Source organism: Egretta garzetta, unplaced genomic scaffold, assembly GCF_000687185.1.
Source record: "Egretta garzetta isolate BGI_Z169 unplaced genomic scaffold, ASM68718v1 scaffold11, whole genome shotgun sequence".
Taxonomy (NCBI): Eukaryota; Metazoa; Chordata; class Aves; order Pelecaniformes; family Ardeidae; genus Egretta; species Egretta garzetta.
In genome coordinates this window covers 1,921,390-1,945,172 of record NW_009258621.1, presented here as the reverse complement: position 1 = coordinate 1,945,172, position 23,783 = coordinate 1,921,390, and the positions used below count along the sequence as shown (strand labels likewise).

At 39.9% G+C, this 23,783-nt stretch overlaps 1 protein-coding gene across 1 annotated transcript in view; it reads right to left on the bottom strand.

Moving 5' to 3' along the window:
- Nucleotides 1-23,783, bottom strand: part of ALK (ALK receptor tyrosine kinase) — a 364,338-nt gene that overhangs the window by 208,304 nt on the left and 132,251 nt on the right. The window contains exon 2 of the mRNA XM_009648158.1: nt 15,754-15,918. Coding sequence (XP_009646453.1) covers nt 15,754-15,918 — 165 coding nt within the window. The remainder of the gene's footprint in view (nt 1-15,753; nt 15,919-23,783) is intronic.

Here is a 23,783-nt window from a genome sequence, read left to right as displayed (position 1 = left end):
ACCAACATCATTTATCATTAATTTCCAGCCCTCCAGCCTTTACTGACTCTGGCATGGTTCTATTAAACTTCGTGTTTCATTGTAATATGATTTCAATTCAGTGACTAAACATATTTACTTTGAATTAAGATTCACAACTACCCAAGACAAATGCTACTAAACCATGGCCTGTATCATGATGTTGAGTCAAGAGAACATGAAATAAGAAGTAAAAGTTTAATCCAGAAGTGAGCTGAGATTTAACTCTTTTCTGAAATCATTGCAGCAAGACCACTCTTAATGCATTTAGCAACAATTAATTCTCAAAGCCAAAACAGCTGCACATTGTTGATGCTCTCCAGATGCAAGCTAAGGAATTAAATCATGGGATAATTCAATTGGAAAATTGCTTGTAATTATGGAGAATGCAGCGTCTGCTTGACTCCTCGTGGTGATTGGTAGTTGCTTTAAGAATAGTGAGGTAGTCTGCTCAATGCATAGTGAATACAAATAAGTAGCTGTGTTAGGAGAAATCTCATTTAGTTTCACAAAGATATGGGTTTAACATTGTTAAAACTGTATTTGCTGACATTAACGATAATCCATTTTCACTGTCCCATTACTGCCAACAACCCACTATCACTTACACATAGAACAGTAATATTAACTTAAAGCACCTTCCCTCTGAAGGAACTCAAAGTACTTTGCAAACATAGAGAATGTGGTCCTACTCTGAACAACTATGATCCGGAAAGGGTTTGTTCTTTCTCACCTCATTTAATATACAGGCAAGGAAAAACGCTTGTTCTAACACATACATCATTTAAATCTCTGGTGCCACAAGGCTCACAGTTTCTGGGAATGAAGGAGGATGCTCCTTCAATTCAAATATTAAAAATAAAATTCACAGTTATCATTCAACAACAGAAGAGCAGGCTGCACAACGGTCTAGTCAGAGACCCTCTAGTATTGTTGACAACAGCAAAAAAATCCAGAAGAAACTGGTCTTTCAGATTGACAGTTACCAGTGCAGGAAAAAAAGCCATCTTGTCATCTGTAAACCGAGCACATGTATTCTTAAAATAACAGGGTGATGCAGTTTTCTACTCTTTCTTTGTAAAATAGCCTTACCAGAACTGATCCTTACTAGCATTACAACATTTGACAGAGTCTGCTGACTATTTTAAAGAACATTTTTCATTGGCAAACTGGGGACAAAATGGCTGCTGAATGTGATCATATTCCTACTGAGTCAGTGACGGAATGGGAAAAAGACCTAGAAATACAGATTTCCAGTTTCCCGGTTTAACTGTTAAAACACACAGCTCTTAGTGTATAGAAACCCAGTTATGGTAGCAGTGGTTACTATGACACCTTATGTTACCTGTGCTATGGCTACTGAAATGTTTGATTTTTTTTCTTTACTCTAAAATGCATTAACAGAAAATCCTTTAAGGAATAAAAGATCAATTATTTATAAGTGGCTTCACAAATCAATCTTGCAATATCAAAGTTGAAGATGTTATTTTTAGCACTATTAACTACACAATAATTAAAATTGATTACAAAGTCACAACCCCTCATTAAGTTGCTGTCAATTGGGGGAAAATTCCTCAAAAGCAGTATGATTTTTAAAAAATATTCCCATCAATTAAAGAGACATCTGGTAATATGGAAAAGGTGATAAATTATCTCTGTTCTCCCAGCTAGTACTTTATAGACCAACAGTGGTATAGGGGAGAAATCCTTACAGTCATTATCTCCACCTGAGAAGGAGTAGAAACACCTTGTGTTGGGGCCAGTGACAAGTCATTGTTCTTCTATAAACATGTTCTGTGGTGACCAAAGCGCAGGTCTCAGTAGCAAAGATGACATGCCAAACCAATAACATGTACTGTGAAACCAAAACTGCAAAGAGGCAAGACTTGTATTTCAGTCTAACAAATTCCTTAAACACATGCTGTAAGTATTTGAGCAGTCCTAAGAAATACAAAGAAGTTCTTTGCGTATTTTTTTGTCACACAGCAGACACTGGTCCTTAGCAGGAGAGTGCCCTATAGCTGAGTTTTTCCAGTAACCAGACATGCTACTGTTTCTGCAGCCCCTTTGCTGCTCCCCTAATTCTCCCCTCTCTGAGCTACATGCCATTACTCTACATTTTAATTCTGAAGAGAAATAAAATGGCGAGTCCCACCCTCCCTTTAATATAACTTTCCAAATTGCAAGAGTTCACAAAATACAATGTTTCTTCTCTTGTGAACCTGTTTCACAAGCTTGCCGTACAGGTTGTCAAGCTGCTGTTGATCTTAGTTGGTGGTCTAATACCGACTCTGTAAGGGATCAATGATAAATAGCTGGATCATGCTCAGAAATGCCCTGTGCAGAGGCAAACATCTCTCTAGCCTTCCTGCTGTCCCTCACCCCATGCAGAAAATGCTTAACATCCACACAATGCACATCTGTATCACCTTGTGTCAGCGTCCGGCTTTAAGGAACATCACAGACTCAGCTTAACATGCTTTTTTTAGCCAGGCAATGAGAACCTGGGAGCTACTTCAGCAATTTCATGAACAGGCCCATTGCAAATACACTTTGGGCTAGCAAACTGCCACTTCCTGCGGACTGCACCCCTTCATCCAGCAAGCCCAAGATGCTATCAAAGGAGAACAAGAGGACAATACCTGTTAAAGATGAGAGGAGGAGGAGGGAACAGGAAGGTGCTTTTCAGAAAACATAACAAATAAAAGAACAAGGCTTTGATTACAGTGCAGGAATGAAAGAGTAATCTGTAAGAGTAAACTGAAGTTTCTGCAGTCTATATTATGAATAGTTGTTTTAGCAACAAAAAAATTGTTCAGTAACTCAGTTTCATTTAAAAAAAGTTTGGCTTGCTGATAGAAGTAGCATACCAAGTAACCAATCAAGTAACCCACAAATTAGTTAATTTTTGCAAGTCGTTTAGGTAATTCTTGCTGCAATGGCCATTACCAACACCACACTCAGGGTCAGTTTTTGGTGCCCCACCCTCCCTGAGAGTTAATAGATGTAACATTAAGGTACACAGCAATCAATTTGTAGCTCTAACGAAGTACATTTCACCTGCCCACCCACAAAGCACTCTGAAACATTATCATTTCATACAGATAGAAAACAACATAGTAGAGAGTGGTTAAAGACATTCTCTGCAGTGTGCGCCTTTTCCATAGAGTTAATTCCTACCTCTTATTTCAGGGATATCCCAGCCAAACTCCTCCATGCAAAAAAGCTCTTCCTCTGAGTTAAGCGGTGCTTTATACCAGCATGAGGTGCCTCATCTGGTTGGAGCTCCATTATTTCAACTACACTTTGTCACTCACTCTGTAATGAAAATGCAAGACAACCACCCCTCAAAGTACTGCCCCTACTCCAGCATGTTTCTACAGTTCCCCTTACCTGTCCAGACAGACACCTTCTCTCTGTAAGTCGGTGGAAAGACCTGGAAGTGCTCAGCTTGGCTCAGCACTCATCCATGACAAACTCCCCAAACATCTCAGCTAAACACATAAGCAAATGCACAGTACCAATACTACCAGAAGCACATTAGCTCTAGTATGACTTGGCAATGTGATTTCTCATCACTGCAAGGAAAACTTGAATGCTGATCCCCAAAGTTACATCTGCAGTGAAAAACCCCTTAGTCCTGTCACCAAGTCCTGGCAAATGCCCACTGTACAGCAGAACAGGAGGTTTAGTGTTAATGGAAGCCTAAATTCAATTTCAATAGTCAACATTTTAACTTCCAGTTCTTGAGTTTTCTCTGATTTTAAGGCAACTGGGAGTAATACTACCGAATCCAAGCACCCCAAATATTCCAGAAGTCCATTTTCAATTCAGCTTCACATACGACAGAAATCCCTCGACCCCCTTGGACAGCAAAACCCCACCATTCATTCTGCACACTGGCCACAGAGAGCGCTGCCTGCAGTGGTTCAAACACCAACCTTGAAAAGGCCTGGAGGACACTTTAGTCACCCCTTGCTTCAAAGCCATCACAAGTATCACTATTTTTTCAAGAGGTTTACGGGTAACTGGGATCCAGGTTTTCTGTTGTTTAATTAGGTGATTGATTCCTTCAGCAAATCTAAACCTCCATATACACCTTTATTCACCTTTCTCCATAGATGGATAAGAGAACCAGTTACCTATGCTACACTAGTATTCACACATTAAGTGTCCTTAATGAACCTTGCTATTAAAAGTGTTAATTGTTGCTGTTCACTCAGCTGTTGCCACTAATTTGCAAGTGGCATCTTTACTAAGTAGTTGTTCTTTAGAATATACTCTTGCTTAACAGACACCCCTTTGGCTTGGTTAGTCATTGGAAAAATCACTACTTTAGATAGAATTCATAGCTTCTGGATTAAGATATATAATATTTTATAGTATCTTATTCTAGAATTCTTGCTTTTAACCCTTAATTGATGATAAACCAAAGATTAATTAAATCACCTAAACTGTTGATTCCTCAGGAACCTTGATTTGGCAATGACATGATAACACTAAATATATTGCCCTTAGCCACCAGGATAGATAAACCAAAAACTACAGAATTAAAATTGTTTTGCACTACTAATTAAGCAGTGAGGCTACCAGAATGATCTTTTCTTTTCTCCCAATCTAAGAAAGTTCTATATGTAAAATCCCAAGCTCCATATGTCACAGTAAACTTTTGCCTGTAATGAAGTGACCTTGTTGACATGCAGGATCAGCTCAGGCAGGCAGGCAGTTGGCAGCCTGAAAAGCTATGATTTTTTAGGCCAGTCAAACAAACCATCCTCTGCTTCCTCCCCATATAATTCCACACTTTTGGGAAAACCACCAAGAGTGGAATTAAACCTGCAACATAATGTTTTAACATGGCCTTTTTATTTCTTCAATGCTCTGAGCCTTGAAACCAGAACATCCTTGAACCTTCAGCTCTTCAAAATCAATACCAGAGTTCTGCAGCTTGGGCTTTTCTCTCATAAACAAAATTACTGTGACAGGTGAAAATGAGTTGTGATCTAACCTTTATTATGCTGTTTATGTGCCTTGCAAGGCTCCAAATGACTGCCAGAGATGACTATCTGTGGTACGCAGCAAAATGCTTCCCTTCATTGCCTGACCTTTCCACTTCCTCACTAGAAGCACACGAAAGCAGCAAGATGACCCCCACAAAAAGCAGCATACAAAGCAGTGTATTGTAGCTCTGTCTTACATCAGGTTTATTCTTGTTAACACAGGTGATGGCAAGCAACAAACCTTCTGGTTCTGCTGTTTGAAGACCACTTCAAATCTGGAGAAGTCTACTCATTATCTTGTTTACTCATGTTTACACCCGATAATTTAGAAAGGCAACCTCTCACAGAAGAGTGGGAAGATCTGCTCACCAACATAGAACAGGAAGAAGAAAAAAATGCAGAACAATGGCTAAAAGCCCACTATTGCATTTCTTGAATTCTTAAGGAAATGCCATTTAGAATTAAGTGGTGCTTGCTTCTCTCATCTCTGTTGTGACACTGGAGTATTCAGCTAACAAAGCTGGCTTTCATCTGGGTTTGCAAGTGATATGAACGCATTAATATCAAGTCAAAATTATTTTTTTAAAAGTCTTTTTTTCATTTTAACAAAATACAGTCACTTGTATTTATCTTCTTTTAAATTCTGTTTATTTAGGGAAGGTAAAAGACAAAGGTCAAGAATTTCTAGATTGCTTGCGTTTGATAGACAAGAAAGACTGTGCCATTCAGACTTAAAAGGACTTAAGGGGACTTAGAGGAAGAGTTTTCTTTACAGAGAGGGATGCACATTAATTCACTGCACAGAAAGGCAGCGTTGCTCGCATAGGAATGGGGTCTAGGATTGGAGATCCCAAATCAATAACAAGATATTATAGTATGTATCCCAGCAGACTTACAACATGACACGGAGGACAATATTCTATGGCTCCCCTCAGCACACAAGTCCCTGACACAAGCATGTCTGGATAGTGAGAGAATATTCTGGGAAGTCTGGCTGTAAGTTTGCTTCCCTCTCCTGCTCTCCCAGTATGGCCATTCTCGTGTTTTTACATTATACCATCTGTTTAATCACTGTGCTCTCAAAACAAGCAAACAAAGAAAACAGATGAAACTTCAGGGATAGCTTCTAACTCATAATTGAATGGATGATTATTCATTAGAATCTATGCAAGTTGCTTGGGGCCATCTAAACAGGCATTGCATGGTAGTAAGAATTTTTTTTTAAAGAGACACAAAACAAAATACTCACTATCTTATATTTAACACTGGAACCTGCTTTGGTTGCTTTGAGTAGGATAAAATAAGCATGCTCTGCTTAAGCTGCTTTAAGAGAAAACTCGAGGATTATACACCTAAGCTCATAGGTTTCCCTCCCCTTTAAGGTAACGGTAAATGAAACTTTTCTAACATTAACAATTCCTGTAAAATTTAACCTCTGAAGGCATGTCTAGGGGAATACTTCTTGCAACACCTCTGAAGTAGTACATTCAATTGTGTCTTTCCAAAAATGAGATATTACACAAGCATTAGTACTAACATATCCTTTACAGATTTGCATCTAAAGAACTCAAATTTCATCAGAAAACCAAGGGCAGAAATATTAAAAATTGATCTTCTCTTTCTTTTCCCAAATTTACCTGTCTAGATTAGGCAAAAAGGTCAAGCTGTACTTGGGTTTAGCTTCGCTTGCCCTAAGATCCTGAATGAAGCAGGATCTTTTCTCTCACACAGTTTCAATTAACAATTTTTTACTTCTGTTTAATTATTGGGGCTTTGCCCTTGACAAGAGTCACAGCAGCAAAACCTCTTAGCTTTCAGAGTTCTGCAACTCTCTTTCAATGTATTTACTCAAGCATAGGCATGTAAGATAGCTACTGCAACACAACAACGACACATTATTATTGATGTGATGAACAATAGTGAAAATATTCCAGTCCTTATCAAGTTATTGATGCTTTTAACATAATCTCACAGAATAAGCCTGTAGAAAATCCCACATGATAATGTCTATTCATTACAAGTGGAGCAAGCCAACTTAATGACAAAAATACCATAGAGCAACAGGCATCTAACTGTTAGTACTAGTTAAGGTGCAAGAGATACAGCACATTTGGCACAGCTAGGAACACAACTCACCTTGGGCGACTGATTTAACCACACTGTGCTTTAGTTTCTCTTTGACGACATGGAGAAACTCCCAACTCTTTAGAATCATAGAATCATTAAGGTTGGAAAAAGATCATCAAGTTCAACTGTCAACCCAACACCACAATGCCTACTAAACCATGTCCCAAAGTGCCACATCTGCATGTCTTTTAAATACCTCCAGGGGTGGAGACCCCACCACCTCTCTGGGCATCCTGTAAAGAATTTTTTCCTAATAGCCAATCTAAACCTCCCCTGATCCAACTTGAGGCCACTTCCTCTCATACTATCACTAGTTACTTGGGAGAAGAGACTGACACCCACCTCGCTACAGCCTCCTTTCAGGTGGTTGTAGAGAGTGTACAGGGGCACAATCACTTCCCTACTTCTGCTTTAAAACCATATGAAGTGTCTTATTTAGTAGAGCATTCTCAGAGCCTCATAGGTAAAGTATTAAAGAAGCACAGGTTTTTGTAATAATTGGCAATGGATAGAATTAGACTATGGTTGTTAAGGAGTGGCAATATGCAGCCAAGTGGCTACGAGGCTTACAGTGTCTTGCTGATACTGCTTTATCATACACTGTATTTTTATATACAGAGCTGTATGTGTGAGCTGTCACTGGCATGGTAAAAAAATAAATATACAGAAAACAGAGGTAGCAAGCAGGCTAGAAAGAATTTAAAACTATCAAATAACAATTTATTAATTCATTGAATGTTCTTTGCACAGATATAGCTTTCTATACTTTAAAAGTTCAATTAAAAAAACCCCAAACACAGCATATGCATGGATGTACACAAGCATTCAGGGATAAAGAACACTGTCCCTACATCACGGAGTTACAAGTTACAAGTGTGTGTTAATCCAGTAGTCTCTTCCTATAAAAAGCTCAAACACAGCCAAGAGCAGGATACACTTCCCTCCAGCTGTCCTTTTAATATGCCTCATCTTGCCAAGGAGAAAGCACCTCTAAGAGTGAGAGACAGACCATTTTACAACCCATTTATTCTTCATTGTCTATGCCTTTTCTGGATATACTTGTTGAAGTACACTACTCACAGGTATGCAGCAAGCCATTAGAGCATCCTAACATCTGATGCATGCTGAAATTAAATTTTTCTTTTTCAGCTTGGGGAACAGAATGCTCCATATGTTAAGTTGCACTCAAGTCTTCGCTGAATTAAGGAATGAGCAAACAAGATTTCTAAAATCAACAAACCCATGTGCTTATCCATAGTCCATATAAATACATACCTACTCTATAAACAAACACACTGTCCTACAGTAAGACAATAATTTGCCTCTTTAGAGCAGGCTCATTAAAGGGAAATAATTTTCCAATAACAAAGCACAAGTGTAGTACTAATGAGAAGAACAAGCTGCAAAATGCTAAGAACATCTGGTCTATTTCTTGTACTGACAGAGCACGAGCTAGAATCTGACCATCATAAAAAGGCTGCACTTTTTTTCTTCACAGCCCAGTAGACTCTGGAAGCAAGATTGGTTTGCATTTTGTGGATTAATGTTGCATAAATTCCTACGGGGCTGTGTTGTAACACTTGATATGTATATGTTGCCAAGTCAAGTATCAAAATTTAAATCTCAACTAGAACACCCAGAACTATTCACTGTAAATAATATTTTTTATTTTAAAATGCTCTCTGTTTACAAAGAACTTGATAGTCATCCCTACAAATCCATAAATCTCTCATTCGCAATAAGATCGATGAATAATTTCCAGTCCATGTGTTGCTTCCAGATCTCACTTAATTCTTCTACTATTTCACTGGTGGTACGTAGCTGATCCTTCAACTCACACAAAATGCTTATTTCCACTGACTCAACAGCTAAATCTTAAAGAGGAAAATAAATAATAGGAAACTGAATCCCACTAACTAAACAAAAGGGTGAAAGTTTACAAATTTTCATAGGATACCTGTAGTTTATCCAAATGCTTATAAATAATAAAACTAGGGTGGCATCATACCACAGCAGTATCTTTTTAAGGACTGATTGGTCCTGGATTGAATCTTTGCAGACTAAGATGATCTACATTTTTCTCCAGCATTAAAAAGAGGGGTGCAATAAACATTCAGGTCTGCAAGTTTTTTGTCACAATTTGTGATAGGTTCAAAAATATTTTTCCTCCAAAATAGAAATTCTCCTGAGAAGATAGTTCTGGGTTTTTTTCAGACCCACCTGTCAAAACCTCAAACTCCATGTACTGATTTAGTAAAGAAAAGAAGAAATACTCTGATATCTTGTTTAAAAGATATGTAAGATAGAACATTTCTGTGAGATCAAGGCATATCCTCAAACCAGTCTTAAGGATTAATGTAAAGGCAAGACTTTTGTCCGTCTAGCATGAGCCCAGCTACTCCCTTTACCCTTTATTCTTTCCTCTGGTAAATAGCTACCTTTTTCGGAGATTTTTTTCCCCAAATTTTTAGTGGAATTGTAAGTGTTGCAAGTCTTTTTTCTGCTTAAGAGTCCTACATGAAAAATAACTTCTCAACTACCTACTCTTGGCAAGCCCACATTGATTTATACTCTACTGTTTTGTTAATAAAGTGATAATCTGAAACAAAATATTATTTATTATCTTTTATTATCTGCCTCATTCTTCTTTGTCTAAGGAATCATAAATTAAAGTCAACAGCCATTTTATAATCCTGCAGTTCATTATCTCCCATTTGCTAATATGCTCAGTGCCTTAGCCTTGCTCCACTTCTTTAGTAATAATTACAAAAATCAAAACCACATTAACACAATGTGCAGATACTTCTTGTTTTAGAACTTACATAAGAGCTTTTCAACTAATCAGTGGCTGGTTAGGACACTGTCCTCATTTATCTCCCTTTTCTCCTGCCATCCTTCATGAAAGTTTAATCTACATTTTCCATTAAGTAGTTGCCTCAGTTGGTGTGGCTTGGGTGGCTTATTGCAGGGTGGCTTATTACTTTTTCGGTTCTTATTTGAAATGGTGGTCATACCTTCCCAATTTATCTCTTAATCTGAATTTTTTGCCAAGCAGCTACATGTTTTCATGGTCCTGAAATCTTCAGATAACAGAAGCAGAAATTCACTTACTTTATCTAGAATCATAAGATTTAAAAGAGAAGCAGGCAACCCACTTGATTCACGATAGCCAGGAGTGGTCAAGCCTCTAATCCTTCAATTTTAAAACTGCATTTACACTTAGAAACAGATCACTCTGACACTTGATCAAGTACAGATCTACATCCAGTTTGTGTCTACTTGTTTTGGGTCCAGATGCTGCCGGTTCTTCCTCCTTAAATACACAAGATTAACTTTGTACTAGTGGTTTCTCTCTGTCTTGTAAAATTTGACTTGGAAGAAAGCCATGACTGTGCTCTCAGATGAGGGACCACAATTATTGTCTGCTACAAGTCCAGGAGCAACACAGCAACGCAATGTGGCTGACAGGAAGCTGAGCCAGTGCCTCTCTGAAAGACGGAAAATACAAGCTCTGCAATGAGGTAGTAGGAAAGATGAATTCTGGAAAGGCACACTTTCCAATGTATGTTAAACCACCTGCTACTCAGAGCTGTATCCTAGAGGCCCCCATAACACAGAAAACCCTGGGTTTGAATCAAGAGTTGAGAGGCACAGAATTCATGGCTGCTTTGACCCATCTCAAGTTTATCAGAGAGGCAAATGACTCACTCACTTGAGCATGACAAACACATACATCCACACAGCTGCAAAATGTGACTTCCTTGGTCTACAAACTCTGTCATTCTGACCACAAACTGGGTTGTCTAACCTGCCTCCTTAGGAAATACTGCCACAGTTGCAAGATCTCCAGTTCCTCATATTTCATTATGATAGACTGCAGTACATTTGCTAGTGTAATATATTATGAAGGATCATAAATAATTAAGAATTAATCATACTTGTCAAAATAAATAAATGCAGTCAGTGATGCAGAATGCTTGAATTTTTTATACCATCTTTTTGCTTATTCATGAATTAAAAGAAAAGAATTTTAGTAATCCACAATGGATTGCCTACTCGTTACAGCACATGCAGGTCTGATTCAGATCCCAACAGTGGAGGTTTTCCTGTCAATCTTTAGTACATCAGTGGAATTTTAACCTTAAATCCCTGATCCTTCAGCAAGTTACATAAGTTTGACTTGGAAATATTAGTAGCTCCAGCAGATCTTCATGTACCGTGCAGGACCTAGCTGGCAGATACACTAGTGATTCTATCACCTGCTGGTCCACTTACAAGATGGGGGGGAACTGAGCAGAGTGAAGCATTTTGGCACAAAATTTCAAAAAAACCCCAAACCAAACCACAAAGTACCTTGATAGCCTGCCGTCTATAGATTTCTATAGACAGATAGTCCTGCAATTCCTACCAAACACCCAATCTTTTTCCATGGTTCGATACCATTCACAAAGCTTTAACAGAATAGCAAATAATATTAAATGTTTAAACAGCACCTTTTCTCTGACTCTCCAAATTGGCCTGAAAGCCTTAGTGCATTTTCCTCCTTTTTCAAAAGGAAGAAAAAACTGGGCTGGGAGGTAAGGGAGGGACACATCACCACACCAACCCTTACTAGCACAGACAAGATTCATTAACTTCAGACATCTGGCTGTGAAAACAGACAGGTGTAGATACATAGGAAAGAATATATGAACAGGGAGAGAAAACAGTTGTACTTCCCCACCCCTGGCCTTCAGGGATCTATTGTACAAGGACTTTCTGAGCCAGAACAGGTAGTCTTGAGAATTTTGTAGCTCTATTTTTCTTCCCTGCACATATCCTGTCAAGTTGCACACCCATAGAAGGTTTCAGCACCAACAATACCTAGTGGAAAAAGGTTCCACAGTTTTACTGTTTGTTGCATGCTGAAGGATCTCCTTTTGTTTTGAACCTGACACCTACCAATTTCATCTAATGCTGTCCCATTCTGTAGTAGAAGAAATAACGAATATTCCTTTCATACTCATCCTTTCTGTGCTTTAATACAGTCTTGGGAGTTTATAAACTTTTATAAATCTTTTATAAAGATTTTAGAAAATTTTGTGACTTTTATAAAACTGCCATGTACTTCTTTAGATGTCTCTTCCAGGCAAGGTAGCCCTAGTTAATTTAAGTGTTCCTAAAAGACAGCCATTACATACTTTAGATCATCCTTGTTTTCATTCTTTTAACAACTTTCCCAGCTGTACTAAATAATTTTTAATGCATGGGAACCAGAATGGAATGCTGTATTTTACATACAGCTGCCCCACACATTTATACTGTACCATATTGTTTTCTATTTTCTACGCCTTTCCCAGTAAGTCCCAAGATCATATTTACGTTGTGACTGCTATAAGTTTATGTTTTCACAGCTCTATTCTTACCCCAAAATCAGCTTAAGCAATTGCAACCATCTCCGAATCTGTTCCTATATACCCCAAATTCTGATTGTTCCTCCCACCACCTCCATTCAAATAATCTACACTGAATTTCACCTGCCACTATTATCCAGTTAAGCATCCTCTTTCAATTCCTTGCAAACCAGATCTCCGATCTTTTACCCTGAATAATTTAATATCAAACATTGCCACCTCCCCATCTATCCCTATTCAGAAGATCAATGATTCGTGTGACACCACGTTGAACATGTCAAGTGAGCAGAGCACTCAGATGTGACTGCAACCAAATGTTGAGACACCTGAAACTCATTCCTCTAGGTAGCTTGATCCATGATGATTTGTTCTGATTCCTAGAGACTGAGCTGTATCATGCTGCAGGGAGAGGGGCAAAAAATACAGAAGTTCTTCCAATGTTTGTCTTTGGGAGAGCTACCAGTGATTTCCTACTGAACCTTTTACAGAAATGCATATGAAACACAATGAATCATACATAAGGCATTTGTCTCAATCCATGTCTTGACATGACTTGATAGCCAAGTGACAAGGATGAGCTAAACCATCCCAAAGTCTAGTTATGCTATCTGTTTATCTCTGTGCATTGCTGTCTGCAAAGGAGATGAAATGAGATTGAGATAATTGGAAGTACAATTTGCAGGAAACAGTGGGGGTTGGAATTACTGTGCTTAATTATTTCAGATTGAAACAGACCACACAACTATCTGTGCCAAGCAGCTGTAATTAAAGTGATTTAAAATAGAGAGATGCTAGCTCCAAGTGTTGATTTTCAAATGAATCTTTATACACACACGAGTTAGTCATCTATGAGTTGCAGACCTACAGCTCTACTAAGGGGCTCAAGAGAAAATTACCACTATGTCCAACAAGCCATATAATAAAAAAAAAAAAAAAAAAAAAAAAAAAAAAAAGGGGAAAAAACCCACCTCAAACAGCCCACCCCAAACAAGCAAAGAAAACACCCTAAACAGCCCACCCTGCCACCCCACAAATCTAAATCCATTCAATCAATGTGACACTGGGTACTTGCCCCTCGGAATGGGAGAAAACAGCAGAACACAAACTTCAGCCTAAATTGCCTATGTTCCAGATGAAGAAGAAAACCTCTAAACTTTGGACTCAGAAATGGAATTTTATCTCAATAGGCAATTGGAAATCACCAACAAATACTACGCTTGGTTTTGGGCTACAGGGCCAGCTAGTCTCGCGTCTTCTGCTTTGACAGACATATAAAACTGACTAAATACAGACAAAGGTATAACTTTACCAAAAAGAATCCAAAAGAAACACACATCAATGATATGCAGCACTACAGCAATCCGACCAGGCCCTTCACCTGGAACAATACATCGATTTCCCTCATGGGTTTTCCCCATTTTTTTTCCTCCACTCCAGGAAAGAGACAGCTACTCTTCTCAGTTCAAAACAAGCAGATTTTAATTCCTAAATTTCAGCAGCAGCCAGCTTGCACGAGAATTTCAGAAAAACAGGAACAGCAGCAGACATTCTGATCTACCTCAAACTTTCGCTTAACTGTACCTTTGTAGCAAGAAGTTTAGTATGCGCATGTATGTTCTTTGATGTGAAAATTAGAAGATATTTGCATGCATCACAAATGTGGTCCATCTGCTTTACACACAACACCGATCCCACCAAAATGACTCTGCTGATGAATCAGTGCTCAAGAAATGGGCCTTAAAAGTTAATTTATAATGGCTATCTGGGAAAAAGTACTATACTATTGATAGGGATGAGAAAACAGAATTAAAGAATATGAACAAAAGCGGCACCGAAACTTTACCTCAGTATTTGCCTGAACATAAGAACCGTTACAAGTGGTCAGACTGCAGGTCTGCAAAGTAAAACACCATCTCTGACTCTAGCTACTAAGAAAAGGATCCTTTAATCTGCAGCCGTCTGTATAAAAGGCTTCTTTAGTCAGGGACTGTAAACAGACTATTGAATTAAATCGCTAGTGATGAATGTATTCTGCAAGAATTCATCTGATCTTTCTTTAAACTTATGCATACTTCTGACTTCCATAACATTAATTCATGCATCTTATTACCACAGTTTATTCAGGTACTACATGAAAAATACCTCCTCTTGCTTGTTCTATCCCCAGCACCCACTAACTTCACAGCTGCTTTCCATTGCTCTTTAATGTGTATTTTTATAGGCCTCCAAGTCCTACCATCGCAGGCACAATGAAGACTCTTTGTCTATTTAGTTTTTCGTAGTACAGAAACTGTTCCATACCCCGATAATCTTTGTTGTCCTTCCCTATACCTCTTTGTTCTATGTTCTCTTTGCCTGGATAAAGCTGGTACTCCTAACTCCCCTGTTTCCATTTTGTAGCTCCATTCTCATCAACATCACCCAACCCTTACAGGGAGAGGTTTCAGGCAGGTGTCACTAACAGCAGGAAGGATGTTAAGAATTCTTCTGCTTTCCCAGGATTAGAAGAGCACAAGTACACCTAAAAATCTTTTTAGGACTTGTAATATTAATAAAATATGCAGCTGTTCCAGATACAATGATGAGGAGGAAAAAAAATTGCAACAAACCAAATTTTCTTCCAAGGAAGGAGAAAAGTCTGTTGCACTCCCCTCTTTTCATACTTCTTAGTTCTCTTTAGAGACAGGGACTTTTTTCTTATATTAAGGGCAAACCCCATCTTTTGTTTTCTTGCCAAACAGAAGCCCTAAGCCCTGGACACAAGGATATTGCCTGAAATGGTCTGCAGATAAGCAAGCAGTAAACAACACCTAAAGCAGAGGTAAAACCAGACTCTAAATTTTATCCATCTCTCCCAACCACTGAATGACCTTAAACATAGGCACCATAGTACTGTTCTCAACCAAATACCATCCATGGCATGGGTCAGCCTGATTCAGGTTTTACACGATACTATATTGGATATTTTGCTTTATATATATATATATGTATGATTCAGACCACCTTTAGACAAAAACAGATCCTTCATGTGCAGAATGATTCCCTCTGTGACACTGTTCACATTCATTGTCTGCTGTAGGAAAGGGATTATAGCAGTCTTAAATATTTTAAGAGAACATGTTTGTTTGGGGGAGGGTGCTGTTTTTAAAACTAACCACTACATCAAAGACGTCACATAGTTGTATTTGTCTGACCTTTAGGTGTATTCATCTTACCTTTAGGTGTATTCTCCGAGTGATCTCTCTCTGGCCCATCTGGGATGTTTAGCTGTGAAACCTCCTCTGCACTCACTCTGAGCCAGGCATTGCTGGGGGGTTCCTGATCTTTTGAGGAAAGAGAATATTCCAGCTCACAAGGGGATTCAAAACTGCAGTCAAATACTGGAAAAAGAAAACAGACATAGAACATACCAGGTTAATTAAAGCCAGCTGCTTCTGAGCTGGAAGGTGTGTATACACACTCATTTTATACTTTAGTAAGTTAGGGCTTCTTTTTTTCCATAATATATATATAAAATATACATATATAAAAGAATATATATAAAGGTATAAAGATATGGAGGAAGTCCATAAACAGACAGGCAAAAATGTGTCTGAAATGGAGCACGCAGAGAGGTTCATTATGAAGGTAGCAGCAAATCAAGAGGAAGGCCCAAGAGACAGTAATTCTCCTTCAGGACAGATAAAAGGGCAGCACAGGCTAAAGTGGGAACAGGCATTATCTAGACTGAAAAGGAAATAGCTTAATCAATTGATAAAATAGGACAGAAAGACAATCTCTTCTGGGATGCCGGTTCAACTTCAGCCAGGACCATTATAGTGCAAAGACTACTAACATGCTTCATAGTCATGTTCCATCTCAGTGAGCACAGGACTGTGCAAAGCCAGTCATATATCCTGGGCATACAGGACATGCTGGTAGCCATAGGGACTGTACCCTGAGAAGCAACCTTCCAAACCCCGGGTTTGAAATACTTCACTGAGGCAGCAGAAGCAGCAGAAGCTTGATCTGCTGCCACAAAACTTTAGCCTCCAGGCAGTACAGCCAGCACCTGCCTCCAACATAGACATTTGTTTCTGAGATGTTTCTCTTTCAGAAACCAATTACCCTGCTGATTTAACTATGATTCACTTCCCAGTGTCCAATTTACTATCATACCATAATTCCAGCTGCTTAACATAACATGTGGTGATAACCTGCATGGATTTTACTTTTAATTGTCAAGATTACAAAATTTTCTGGAATGCCCCGCATACATCTGCTTTTGTCACCACAGTCAGCACTGAACACAGTGTTCAGTAACAGAAAGAAACTATTTCTGAACTAACTCAATGTTTCTGAAAAGGCTAGATCCATTTGAAAAAGCCCAGCAAGAAAATCCAGCTCTCTAGAGTTTTCTACACTGTCTACTGTCCTGCCATAGCTATGCAAGTGGAACAAATAATCTGAATTGACATTAGTCAAATTAACTGATTTTTTTAAAAATCTTCAATTACATTCTCTATTAAACATCTAATTTCTTCTTAGTGTGCACAGATTTATGTAGTTCGGTCTATTCTCCTGGTGATACAACATTTTCTAATCTGAAGGTTAATACTGTTGCCCTCTCACTATACTTTCCCAGCTAATTTGCCTTATTATCAGCAAGCTGGAAGGAGCAGCGTCTATTTTTCCAGTTTATATTTGATTTTCTTAATCAAGTATTTTATCATTCATTCAGCATTTTGAATGCTTCACAACACCATCAAAACATATAATGTGAGGAATCCATACACACCACAAACAGCAGTAACAAGGATTATACATATTTCCTTAAATTTGAATGCACAAGTTGCTACCCTCTTCAGACCTCTATGTTATCAATATAAATTTCATGATACATGAAACACACTTCAATTTAGGCAGCAGGGAACAGTGCATATATGCATGCTATACAGTTTACTACTGCAATATCATACCCAAACCTCTTATTTCTAGTCCCTTAGATGCTCTTAAAAAAAAAAAAAAAAAACACCAACAATATTTTTTTAACCCTTTAAAGTGTTAAAGAGTCTATTGAACTTTGTATCAAAGCCCAAAACAGCAACCAAGCATGCAACTACACGTCACAGAAGAGATATCATCATTACTGTATAGTTTATTTACCGGGAACACCTTGAGTATTATGTGCTTTAAGGCACTGTCAAGAAGGGGGGTGGGAGGTGGGGAGAAACACAGCTCATACAGGGGCCTTTTTTGATGGAACCCACAGGACAAAGGAAGGGAAAGCCTAGGCAAGGACAACACATGGCAAGAGCAACCATTTCAAATCAAGTATTTCATTCTTTGTGGGCTTCTCTCCCCCATCAGTCTCTCATATTTTCATGAGCTTTCCAGCAGTCACTGCTCGTTTCCACTCCTCTCCCATACAGATGCTGGGAACAGAAGCCTTTGTGCTCTCTTACCCTCTTGCCCCCAAGCAGAGAAGCCCTCCATGGATATCCACAAGGCACCCTCCTTTTCCTCCTCCCGTCCTCGCCCCCTGACAAGGGGGGCCTACAAGCACTCGATAGCCAGCTCAGCTCCCTCATTCAGTCTCACTTTCCAGAACCTCCTCCACAAAAGAGAGCTATCAATTGGTTGCGGGGCCCTTAACACAGCAGGCCTCTGACCTACAACTGGGACAATTTAATTGGGGTATGTGATTAAATACCAGTTGTCACATTTAGTGTTATGACCCCTGCAGACAACTAAAGCCTCTGCCTGAAGGGGGGAAAGTAAAGGGAAAAAGGCAAGTAGCAATACTGCTTCCTTTCCTTGCAATGAATAGCCTACAGAGAAGTGGACATGATCTAACATGCCTGCGGTGGTCCAGCTGAATGGCCTTTACAACAGGTTATTCCTTGAAAGAGGAGGAGACTACTTGGCTCACACATCTGACACTCTGTGAGTTAATGAAAACATACTTGCATCTTTTAAAGAACTTGATAATCCCCCCACATCACCAGAATATCCGCACTCTTCATAGGCTCTTATTTAAATTAATCTCGTATCAGACACAAATTCCAGCGCTATTATTCTATTCAGTACAAAGAAATGATGACAAAGAAATGCTATCTGATGCAACACAGCAAAGTCTACATGAACAACATCCAGTCTGCCAAGCCCTACGTTAACTTCCTACCCTCAAGCTTTCCTTCTTTAACCATGTCCTTCGCTGCTGACACTGTAATATACTTTACAAAAAAAGCATTATATACAATACATACATTTTTTTCACTGATAAGCTGCTTTTGGTGTGGTTGCTGCCACAAGACCATATAAACCACATTTGCAAATACAGAACCTTCACAATATTTGAATTGCTGTCACAAATCACCTATTTTTTATGCCTCTGCATAAAAAAAGGTCTTTCTCCTTCCTTTTTTACCTTTGTCTTAACATGTTTAAACGCGACACCAAGTTTATTTTTTCTTGCCCAGCTAAGCACATAAAGAAGTAGCCGTGTGCCTTTGGAAGCTGAATAAAAGCCATTTTGCCCTTTTCTGAAAAACAGCAAACACTGCAGGAAAGGTAATTAAATCTAACACAACTTTTAGTGATTATTTTTTAAACCTAATACCAATATAAATTGACTAGACACAGAGCTTTAGGACTTGAATAGTGTGCCTAGTCAGTAAAGTGAGGTTTTTTGTCATTTTTTGTGGGTTTTTTTAAAAGAGATGTCACAAGGATTTATATCCAGTGTATGCATTTATGCCACAGCTATATTGACATTTCAGATCCTAAAGGCTCTACAGGAATTTAAGTTCCAGCAAATTGCAAAGTCTCTTTTTAAATATATTGCAAGAAACCCAACCCCTTGTCCAATCATCTTTTGCATCTGCAGCCACTGGATACTAGAGAGACAGAACAGCTAATTCATGAGGAGCCTATTTCATCATTGTTATACCTTTAAAGAGGAAACAAAAGTGATGCTTATAATAAAATTAAGGTGAACACCTATTTAAGAAAGGCTCTAGATATCAATCATTTCCGTTTCTGGTATGTAAGAAGATACAGGATACCAACCATAAACTGAAAAGTAAATTAAGCTACTATCAGAGTTAAAAGACAGTGGAGTCTGTGTGTGTGTCTGATGACGTTAGAGTCTTGTGAGTGCTTCAATTTATTTATTTTTAATCAACATACCTAACAGCAATAATTTGTGCGCAAACAGCTAAAATATCTGACAACTACATCTGTTTCAATTAAACTGATTAGAGTTTTCTAATAAACAAATGACTTACGATAGCAGTATAAATAATACACCAAAACACAGTAATCTGCAGGAAATATCCTTTTACATTGGTGCAGGTCAGATTATGGATCATTTGCTCTTTGGATCATCCCAGATCATTTGTGTAACCACACATTACAGAAACATGCCTTATTCAGAACAAAAATATTCTAATTTGAAGAGACATAAAAAGCCTTTTCTTGTTAAGAAACTATTCTGATTATCCTTTCTTCAGCTGCCCAACAACAGAATAGGTTTATTTGTTTTAAACAACATCTCCTTTCAACCACAAAAATCTTACCGGCAGGTAATTTCCTCTTAGACTACTCCTTTCTAGTTCTACATGCATCTAGCTTAAAAGGGTCCTTTTCACTCCTGGTCTGCTAACTCTTATAAATCCCTCCTCCTCCATTACTCACAGCTGGTCACCCCTTTGAAAAGGTGTGGTTGCTTTCTCACCTCACTACAATAGACAAGGGAGTGGGTAGAGTTTCTCTTTCTCAGAAGTATCAGCTTAGATATGTACAGCCTAACTAGCATCTCATCAGCTTTAACATGACTAATTTGTACTACATCTACAGACACAAATGCACAATGTAGAGGTCACTTACACCGATCAAAACAGGACCGGCAACCTCCCTCAAGAACACACCTCCTCCAGCGGCAACAATTGCAGCAGCAGTGTAGAAACAGATAAAATATTCTTGCACAGGATGTCTTTTTTTTTATATAAATATTGACAGATACTCCTTGTGGAGGAGACATAATTTAAATTGTATAGTAAAGATGTGCTCTGCTGAGTGAGCTTTGAGACCTCCATCAATACCCACTAACCTCTATTATACTCATGTTGTAAGGCCTATAAGCTTTTAATTTATGACAGGGAAATGACAAATTGATTTTCCAGTTATTAATCCTAGGGACAGAGCCAGTTCCTAAAGCCTTCCCCATTCCCTCTGGGTAGAAAAGGGCACAAAGCATTCAACTTCAGGGTTTTGATTGCCTCATCAGGCCCTTCTGAATTTCTACCTACCAATACAGGGGTACACATGTGGGGTGATACAAGGACGCCTGCAGCAGTAAGTATTTCTCCCCCAAAATGGAGCATAAGTAGCAGACTGTGCTTTCTGGCTATCAGCTCACCAGCCTGCTGAGCACCCAGGGGGACACCAAATACAGGCCAGGCCCTTGGAAGCAAGCATTGCCCCACTGGTACAAAGGGGTGAAACTCTTTGCAAATGGATCCCTCATGCCACCTTTCCACAGTGCAGCAATTTAAAATGAGCGAATCCACCACAGGATGGAAGGGCACAGAAAAAAACGCAAGGGGAAAGGGAAAAGGTGTCTGCTGTCATGCAAATTAAAGAGGAAAAACAATCGCAGGTTTTAACTGCCTTGTTCCTACCGTTAAAGCAAGCCTGAAGAGACATTTTCACCTACTTCCTTCCATTGCTCAGCACTGAGAAAGGGCAAACTGGCACATTTTAAGGGATAGTATGACATGTGTATCCCTGCCGGGCACCCCAGGACTTACTACCCCTAGCAAACGCCTGCACCGACAGTAACTGCTTGGTCTTTGGGCTGCTGCTCCAGGAGCTGAAAAATGTGAGAGAAGCAGCATGGCGTGAGAGGGGAGGTGAGGATCTGGGGAGGCACTCGAGGAGCCCCACGGCATCACTCCCTACAGCACGGCTTCGGGGTCCATCCCCGGCCTGACATGCCTCAGTCACCTCCAAGTGAAGCTGTGAGGAGAGCAGCCAAGCAGCACACCAACCCCTCTCCCTGCCCTCCCTGCCTGTGTTCATCACAGACCTCCTTTTAATTTAAAGCTACTTCGCGCCAGTTAGCTTATGGCTCTGCGTCCTTCCTCCGCACCAGAAGGTCTTCGCGTACACTCTTCCGACCTTGAGTTTACTGACAGGAACGCCACAGCTCCCGCACGGTGCTGATGTTCAGTCATGATGAGCCTCTCACCACTCTCTCCCCAGCACCATGCCCAGCCCGCCTCACCCACACGCCACCCCAGCGGCCATTTTGTGACCCCGCAGGCCAGGCCAGGCACAGAGCCCCAGCCAAACCCCAGAGCAGGGTGAGGCAGCCGGGCCCTCACCTGCAGGGATGAGGCCACGTCCTTTCAGCCAACCAGGGTATAGAGGAGGACAGGAGGTGTCCTGGTGGGGCTCAGTGAAGGCAGACCCCCGGGGTCTCACCTTGTTTGCCTAAGAGCCCCCACCCCCTTCAAGGCAGCACCCTGTCCTTTCTCTGCTGCTGCCCACAGCCTCTTCCTACCTCCTTGCTTCATAAAAGCTTCCTAGCCCTTCCACCTCCTGCTCACTGGGAGGGACTGGTGCCGCTGGTGGGCCAGGGTCCCACAGGTGCACACCACCGAGAGCTGCTCAAAGCTCGCTGCATGCAAGGAAGACTTCAATGTGGGCGGTTTCTCCCTGGCGTCCTGAGGGGGTTATGGCGGGGGCACGCTACCTGCCGGGCAGGGTCAGAGCTGGCTGTGCCAGTGCTGCTTATCCCTTCAGCGCCTGCCTTGAAAGAGAAATGCTGGGGTTTCCCTCGGGAGAGGCTATTAAAGTTAAATTACATTCTGAAGAAAAAAGTTTCAGAGGAGCAGTACCCCACAGGAGGCATAATTTCACCTGCTCCGTAAAAGGAATCGCCCCCGGGAAGAGCGCTCGGGCCTCGGTGCCAAGTGCAGGGCGAGCTGTCTGCCACCCTGGGGAGCCTAGGGCTCTCCTCATGCCAGAAGCGTTTAAATTAATCTTCCGGGGAGTGAGCCACAGCTGGATGGGCCACTGCTTAGAGAAAACGGCAATAATGCAACCATTCATTTATTTGTTAAGAGAATCTTTAAAATGACAGCATATACTTTATATCCACCCAGCTCCTCAGCACGCACCAGGGACTGAATCACCAAAATCTTTGACAGCTGCTTTGTTCAGTGGAAATCAAGCTACAAAGAAGAGGGCCAGGACTCCTTTATCAATCAATTATAAGCACGGTCTTTCAAGACAGCTACAGAGAGAGGTGCGAGGAGGAGGTGTTGGGAGAACAACCAGCAATAGCTCTCATTTTCATTCCTCCTGCTCTAAGAAGTGACAGAGCTCATCCTCCACACAAGAAATATTTGTCCACCAAGTCTCCCACGCGTGCAGCAAAAACGATAAATGAAAGTGCATTTCTAATGCCAGCTGTGGCCAAAAGACTGAAGTATCGACTAACAGCGTTTGTTAGAAAACATGCTCCAGTTGGCACAAAGCAGTGGTTGGATGAACTGTCATATTTTGACAATTCATACAAGGGACCTCTTGCATGAATTTTGAGAGATCTCTAGAGAACATGAATACTTGAGAGACAGGGAGAAAAGACATTTGTTGTGTTACTGTATGTTATTTTATTATTGAAAAAATGTTGAGCTGTCATTGGCGTATTATCTGCAGACAAAAGAGGATATAAGGAAAAGAGTAACTTGAAAGAAAGTCAAAATTTCTCCCTAATAAGATTTTTTTTCTTCCTTCTTGCTTAGCACAGCTTTCAGCTTAACTAGACAGATGCTGCTTTTCCTGTAATTTTCCTCCCCCTGGATTTCAGCACCATTGCACATGGCAAAAATACCACCTAACTGTTAAATAAGAATTCTTGCATACATATATGGGGTCACAGCATCTGCTATTTTGTATGGACCAATTCTATTAATCTGGTGTGAATAACTGCTGTTAAATGAAGTCTTGCCCCATTATAGTCATAACACTGTTTCCTAAACTATGTTAGGGTACTTCTAAGATTGCAAAAAGGATGTGTTTGAATTAAAGTAGTACATCACTTTTGCAGTATCTTTACTAAGAAAGCATTGATTCATTTTCCCTCTGGGACAAAGTATTATTCTCCTCATTCCTCTCCTGACTTTATCTCACCTTCCAAACAGGAACTTATTGTTACAATTAGTTCATATCCATGCATCTCACTATGCCCTGCTGA